The sequence below is a fragment of the Elephantulus edwardii genome, unplaced genomic scaffold (assembly GCF_000299155.1).
Source record: "Elephantulus edwardii isolate Elephantulus edwardi_28Jun2011 unplaced genomic scaffold, EleEdw1.0 scaffold00192, whole genome shotgun sequence".
Taxonomy (NCBI): Eukaryota; Metazoa; Chordata; class Mammalia; order Macroscelidea; family Macroscelididae; genus Elephantulus; species Elephantulus edwardii.
The window spans coordinates 2,403,201-2,411,268 of record NW_006399942.1 but is presented as its reverse complement, the minus strand read 5'-3'; the positions used below and the strand labels follow the sequence as shown (position 1 = coordinate 2,411,268).

The window sequence follows — 8,068 nt, the reverse complement described above, 5'->3', positions numbered from 1 at the left end:
GAGAGACCGGTCCTTGGAGAGGGACATCATGATTGGGAGGGTGGAGGGACAGCACAGGAAAGAAAGGCCCTCTATGAGGTGGATTGATTCAGTGACTGGCATAATTGGGATGGGAGCGTCAGAGACAGTGCGATTGGCAGGGGACAGAGTGGAGTTTAGGGCTTTTGTACATAGGGTCGCTATGAGTCGCAGGCGACTCGACGGCATATAACATAACAACATTATAGTAATATATAAAAGAAGAAAATAAATGGACATAAACATGAAAAAAAGAAGCATTTCCCAAAGTCTTAAGTAAGGAGAAGTGAATTTTTACTGTCTGCTAAGTTTCACACGAATTCTTTATAAACCAACGAATGGATAAATCATTCCAGTCACACATTATAAAGTCCTTTTCAGAGACAGAGTAAAGAGTAGGTAAAGGCATATTAGTAGAACTGTATAGATAAAATAATGTCCTTAGAGTCTAATGCAATCAATTGCAAATATAGTTTGCTGTTGTTGTGTGCCACTGAATCAGAACCAACTCATAGCTGACCCTCCAATGAATTTTCAGAGGCAATAAATTGTACCGGAGGAGATTGCCCATTCTTCTGTGAAGTCATTGGTAGATTCAAACTGCATGCCTATGGATTGCAGTGCAGGTTCTTACCACTGGCCAATTACTTATTTAAAAATTAGACTATTCAATTTATGAGGAAATAAAATGACAAGTTCTGGCTCACATAGATCGATACTTTTACACTAGTCTTCTTTAGAAGGGCATAGAATGAATTAGAAAGAGCATATTAGAGATGCTACAATGCTTGCTTACATGCTCACAGGTTTTGCATATTTTTTAAAGGAAAAAGTAAAGATAAATTTATTAGAAAATTACTTCTCACGGGGAGAAATGGACCTTTTTCATTCAAAGGATATGGAGGATACCTTTTGCTAATTTTTAATGTATGTTTAAGATAACTTACTTCGTATGTTTATTTTATATAAAACTATATTCTAAATGGCTTACAAATATGAATTTACTTGATTCCTTAATGGGACCAAGAAACAGGTACTGTAATTATCATCATTATTATGCAGATGATAAAATTGAGTCCTAAAGAGCTAAATTAACTTTTAATGCGTACTCTCTTTATATATCAAAGTTTCAAGGAGAAAAAGAAACAAGAAGGAAGTGAGTGTGGATGAAGGACAAGTAAGGGAGGGAGGGGAAAAAATATGTTGCCTGGACCATGAAAGGAGGATTAGTAAGAAGCAAAGGAATTCCAAAGCAACTTTAGGGATGGCAAATTTTGAGAGTTGGTTGGTATGGAAAAAATAAACTGTAAATCAGAGAAAGCACCAGGTAGCAAGGAATAAGACTAGAGAGTAAATGTAATTTTAACATCACACTTTTCTAGGCTTCTTCCTATTTAGACCTAAAATTCTTGTTAAAAAAACTCTATAAAAATGTATTGCCTCTACGTTAATTCTGATTCATAATGACCCTATAGAGTACAATAGAACCCACAGGGTTTGCAAGATTGTAAATCTTTGTCTATTTTCTCTTATTTAAAAAAATAAAAGAATTTCTTGTTAAACTTTTGAACTCTCAGAGATACATACTTTGGTCTGTCGTTGGCATAGAAGAATAAAAGGGTGGATACTTACTAAAAAGCAAGTGCTCAGTGCACAGATGCACAACAGTAATGGCAGACTTTTCATCTTTTTTCTTTAGCTCCTGGAAAAAGCAGAAAGGTAGCTTACTTTTAGTTACGACATTGTGGGTGAGGATGCATTTTGGTAAACAGCTTACTATGTTAGAAAATGCAAAGTCGTTACCATCATAATGGAACCTACTTGGAGCAACTCAGCTGACCCTTCAGTGGGTTTTCAGTGGCTGAAATCACTTGGAAAGAGGTTGCCCAACTTTCTTCTGAGGAGTTGCTGGTGTATTCACATTAGCTACCTTTAAGAAAGCAGCATGACTCCCTAAGGTGATGTCACCAAAGTTACCATTTGTTAGAAAGCACAGTGTACGAAAGATAAGTGGTTTCAGAAGGATATATGTACATTTGCATCTCATCATGGTGGTGGTGTTATATACCATTGAGTCAGAATGGACCTATAGTTGACCTTTTGGCAAGTTTTCAGAGGCAGTAATTCACACTGGAGGAGAGTGCTCATTTTTCTCCATAAAGCGGCTGGTGGATGTAAACCACTTATTGGCAGTTGGGTTCCTTACCACTAGCATGCACTGGAATTTTATCGCATAGCAGTGAGGCAAAATTGTAGCAAGACTAAGATATTCACTCAGAGAAAAAGCAATGGAGGTGATACAAGAGCTTTTCTGGTTGTAAGTCATTTGAAGTATAAGAAATTTCTATTAGTACTAAAGATTTGCTAGCAAGAACAGAATCTTAGGAATCTCAGCAATAAGAAAAGAAATTATCTTCTTGTTTCTTTCTAATTTAGGAAGGTTTCCTCTTTAACAAATTAGCGTCTAAACTGTAATATTTGTTGAACAGTTTTGTTGATAGTTCATGTTTTTAAGCAATGAGGATTTTCCTTAACACTGTGATCAGAGACTGTTACTTAAGAGAAAGAACCATATAAAATGAATTCACGTTCAAATTTCATTTTAAGGAAGATTTTTACATTTGTGAGCTCTTTTAAATTTTTCTGAATTTCTGAAGGACAAAAAGTGTATTTTACTCTTTAGATATTTTTAAAAATAGAAAAAGAAAGATCATTCTCAGAGTCATTCTATGAAGCAAGCAAAACCAGGCAAAGATATTTCCAAAAAAGAAAATTAGAGATAAATATCTCTCAAAAATATAGATGCAAAAATCCTTAACAAAATCTTGCCCAATAGAATCCAACATCATATCACAAAAATAATTAATTATGTCTAATTGGGATTCATGGCAGGTATGCAAGTATAGTTCAGCATAAGAAAATCAATCAACATAATTCATCACATTAACAAAGCAACTAACAAGAACCACAAGATCTTAGCAATTGGTGCAGAAAGGTATTTGACAAAATTCAATACGCCTGCCTGATTAAAATATTCAGCAAAATAGGAATAGAAGAGAAGTTCCTCAATTTTGGGAAAAGTATATATGCAAAACCAAGAGTCAGTATTTTTCTCAATGGAGAAAGACTAAAAGCATTTTTCTTGTGAACAAGGACCAGATAAGATGCCCACTTTCACCATTCTTATTAAATATTGTACTGGAAGTACTTGGTAGGACAATATGATAAGAGAGGAAAATGAAAGACATCTAGATTAGCAAAGACATGGTTAAACTGTCACTATATGCAAATAGTACTATAGTGTACACAGAAAACCCCAAGGATCCAAGAAAAAAAAACCTGAAAGCTAGTGGACCGATTTAGTAGAGTGGCAATATACAAGATCAACATACAAAAGCCGGTGGGATTCCTCTGCAGTAACAAAGAAAACACAGGGAAGGAAACCAAGAAAGCAACATTTATATTGTTACGTGTTATCAAGTAGCAACCCATAGCAACCCTATACGTAGCATCTCTGAACCCTGTCCTGTCCCGAGCCAGTCTCATTAGTTCCAACACACCAATCTCATTTCCCCAGTCACTGTATCAATCCATTACATCTGGGGTCTTCCTCTCCTGTGCTGCCCCTCCACCCTTCCAAGCATGATATCCTTCTCCAAAAACTGGTCTGTCCTGGGGATGTGCCCAAAATATGTGAGATGGAGCTTCAAAATCCTAGCTTCCAATGAGATACTTAAGAACAAACTTAACTAGAGACACAAAATATCTTTACAAAGAAAACTATAAAATACTTCTTTAAGAAACAATAAAATAGATCAGTGGAATAGAATTGAGAATCCAGATATCAGCCCATCTACTTATGGTCAACAGATTGTTGACAAGGAGATGAAATTAGTTAAGTGGGGAAATGACAGCCATTTTAACAAAGGATGCTGACAAAATTGGAAAACTCTCTGCAGAAAACTCAAGCAAGATCCACACTTCACTCCATATACAAAAACCAATTCAAAGTGGATTATGGAAATAAGACTAAAACCCAGGACTATAAACTTCATTGAAGAAAAGCGTGGAAGAACTCTAGGAGTCCTAATCCACAACATAAATAATATTCCAAGGATCCTGTAAAATCTACAACCAGGAGAGGATAAAATAGATGAATGGACATTCTAAGAACCAAATCTCTATGAACATACAAAAACTTCTCCAACGGGGTAAAAAAGGGAAGCCACAGATTGGGAAAAATATTTGGTAATGACTTGTCAGACAAGGGACCTATATCTAGAATTTACAAAATACTTGAGCACCACAACAAGATAAAGGGAAACAACCCAATTGAAAAATGGGCACAGGATACGAACTGACACTTCACCAAAGAAGACATTCAGATGGCCAACAGTCACATGAAAAAATGTTCTAAATCCCTAGCTCTAAGAGAGATGCAAATCAAAACAACTATGAGATAACATCTCACCCCACTAAGAATAGCAAAATTTAACAGAACAGCAAACATAAAATATTGGTGAGGCTGTGGAGAAACTGGAACCTTTATTCACTGTTGGTGGGAGTGTAAAATGGTGCAACCACAATTTCACTACTGGGAATTTACCCTAACAAAATCATAACTGCCACCCATGCAGATATCTGCACACCCATGTTTATTGTGGCTTTGTTCACAAGAGCAAAGAGCTGGAAACAACCCAAGTTCCCATCAACAAATGAATGGATAGAAAACTCTGGTATGTTCACACAATGGAATATTATGCTGCATTGAAAAACAAGGAACTCATGACATATTATACAAAATGGGTGACCCTGGAGGACATTATTTTGAGCAGAATATCTCATTCACAAAAGAACAAATATTGCATAGGGCCACTATTGTAAAACGGAATTGACATTGAGGTTGATGGAGGACAGAGAAGGAGGGGAGGAATGATGTATACTGCATTGAAATAGATGAGGGAGAGGACTGTTTAAAAGGGATATATGATTGGGTATTATTGTCATGACAGGAGTCCAGATTAAAGGCTGCATAGTGGAGTGGAATTAGGGGGAAGGATTGCATAACAATGAGAGTTTGGTTTTGTTTTTTTTTACTTTTCAAGGAGAAGAGTGAATTGGTAGGGGGGAGCAGGTGGGCAGGGAGAAAAGTGCAACAATGAATGAATGGAAACCCTAAGTCTCTCTAAACTTACATTAAAATGGAACAAAGAATTACAGCACTGGGAACCCCAGGAGATATTTGTATTACTTTGTGCGGGGTGCTATGGTTTCAGAATTGACTGACTACATCTACCCACCAGCACGAGCTTCCCACTTAGCTAGATCGCTATGGAATGGACTCTCTACTTGGCTGGCAGATGTCAAGGAGCACCCCACTGCTTGTGCCCCTGCATGGACAGGCTTCAGCACTGGGAAATAATCAACTGCTCAGAAAAAATAATTGATGTTCTGGAGCTATGGGGTGAAACAAGAGAGGAAGTAATAAAGCAAGAAGTGGTAATTTACTGCCTGTTCACACCTAAGATCACACAACCATGGACAGAACTGGGATGCACTCTGAGGCCCCTGCGTTCAACCACCACACTGTCTGGCATACAGGAGTCACTGGAGGCTTCAGGTGGGTATTAATGATGAAGAGCACCTCTACTTCTGAAGTTGTGACCCCAAGCACATATTTTATGTCTGTGTCTGGGTCTTCATCTTGAATACGAGTTGGTAATGGCTCACACAGCTCATCAGGGTTTTTTGAAGATTAAATGTCGTAATCTAAATAAAAGACTTAAAACAAGGTCTACCCTAATAAAAAAAAAGAAACTATAAAACATTTAAATAAATGGAAAAGTGTTCCCTGCTCATGAATCAATATTGTGAAAATGACAATCCTACCAGAGGTAAAAAGATGTCAAACAAGGAAAGCACTTCTGAAAAACAAAAATTAAGCAAGAGGTATAGCACTCCCTGACCTCAAAACCTACTACACAACAGTAGTAACCCAAACATCATGGTACTGGCAAAATGCCAGACACATAGACCAGTGGAATGGAATTGAGAACCCAGAAGTTAACCCAGCTATCTATGGTCAACTGATATTTGGCAAGGAAACAAAACTTATCAAATGGGGAAATGACAACTTCTTCAACAAAAGAAACAGGAAAAACTAACCTGCACGTAGCTGAAGCAGGTTTCACATATGCCACCATACACAAAAGTCAACTCAAGGTGAATTAAAGACCTAAGGGTAAAGCCCCAAACCATAAAGATCATAAGAGACAATACAGGACCAAGCTTAGAAGGTCTAGTTTTTGGTACAAAGGGGCTGACAAATACAGCCAGAAATGCATATCCAGGAGAAGATAAAATTGATGAATGGAGCCTTCTAAAGAGTAAATTCCCTGTGTGCATTAAAACCTTTTCTTCCAGTAGGGTGGAAGAAAACTTACTGACTGGGGAATAAAAATTGGCAATACCATCTCAGACAAGGATCTCTTAACAAAAGTTTACAGAATCCTACAGGGCCTTCTTAAGAGCAACAATGTCAGTCTGGAGACTAAGATGCACCTGATACAGCCATGGTCTTTGCAATCACTTGCTATGCATCAGAAAGCTGGACAATGACTAGGGATGATAGAAGGAGAATTGATGCCTTTCAGCTGTGGTGCTGGAGAAGAGTATTGGATATACCATGGACTGCTAGGAGAACAAACAGGTTCATTCCTGAGAGAGTGAGACCAAGCTCTTCCTTCAAGGCGAGGATTCTGAGGCTTTGTCTGACATACTTTGGTCATATTTCATGGAAGGGCCAGTCTTTGGAGAGGAACGTTATGCTTGGGAGGGAAGAGGGACAGAACAAAAGTAGAAGACCCTCAATGAGATGGATTGATTCAGTGAGTGGGGTAATAGAGATAGGTGTGTCAAAGAAAAGAAGATTGGCACAGGATAGAGCAGAGTTTGGGGCAACTGTACATAGCACTATGAGTCATGGACGACTCGATGGCATATAACAACAACAACAACAACAATAAGGCATCCACAAAAAAAGACTTATAAGCTTATTACAAAATGGGAAAAACATATGGAAGACATTTCACAGAGGAAGACATTCAGATGGCTAGTAGACACATGAAGAAATACTCAAAATCATTGACAACAAGAGAGATGCAAATTAAAACCACAATAAGATACATCCCACCCCAGTAACCATGGCAAAGTTTAACAAGACAGCAAGCAATAAATGTTGGAGAGGTTGTGGAGAGATTGAAGTCTTATACACTGTTGGTGGGATTTTAAAATGGTAAAACCATCTGGAAAATAGTTTTGTGTTTCCTCAAAATACTGAACATAGAAACTCCATATGATCCAGCTATTCCACTACTAGGAGTATATTCCAAGGAAAGTAGAATTGAGACACAAATGGTAATTTTGATACCAAATGTTCATAGCAGCGTTATTCACCATTGTAATAACATGAAAACAGTCCAGTTGTCCAACCATGATTAAATCGATTGAAAAATTGCCGGAAATTTACATGATGAAATACTATGCAGCACTCAGGAGCAATGATTTTAGAAAATATTGCATGACTTGGAGAAACTGGAGATCATTATGCTTAGTAAATTAACTTAGTCTCATAAGGGCAAGTTCTACATAAGACAAATAGAAGGATAACTAATAAAATGTATATAGGGGTCTAAGGAGGGAAGAGATGAAACCAGAGGGGTGAGGGTGAGCAGGGGGAACATCAGAGGGTGACACAATTTGTTAAGTGGAGGGAGTGGATATAGGAATTGGGAAAAGTCTAGAGGGGCCTGAAAAGATGGGGTTATGTTAGGCACAGTTTATTAGTAAGTAATTTTATAAAACACTACTGTTGTAGAATGAGGCTGGCATTGGGGTGGGGGTAAGACTGAGAAAAACTGGATGAAATATGTTTACGGCACTGAAGTCTATGGGGGAGAGAATAGTCTAAAAGTATTCTATTTTAGGGCATTATTTTTATCGTAGGAGTACGCAATGAGGGTTGCAGAGTGGATTATATTTGGGGGTAGGA

The 8,068-nt window shown here is 37.6% G+C and overlaps 1 protein-coding gene across 1 annotated transcript in view; it reads right to left on the bottom strand.

Annotated features, from left to right (window-relative positions):
* Window positions 1-8,068, bottom strand: part of LOC102858000 (mucin-2-like) — an 82,668-nt gene that overhangs the window by 4,031 nt on the left and 70,569 nt on the right. Inside the window, exons 3-4 of the mRNA XM_006896842.1 lie at window positions 6,184-6,193; window positions 1,651-1,720 (exon numbers count right to left, since the gene is read on the bottom strand). Of these exons, the coding sequence (XP_006896904.1) occupies window positions 1,651-1,720; window positions 6,184-6,193 (80 nt within the window). The remainder of the gene's footprint in view (window positions 1-1,650; window positions 1,721-6,183; window positions 6,194-8,068) is intronic.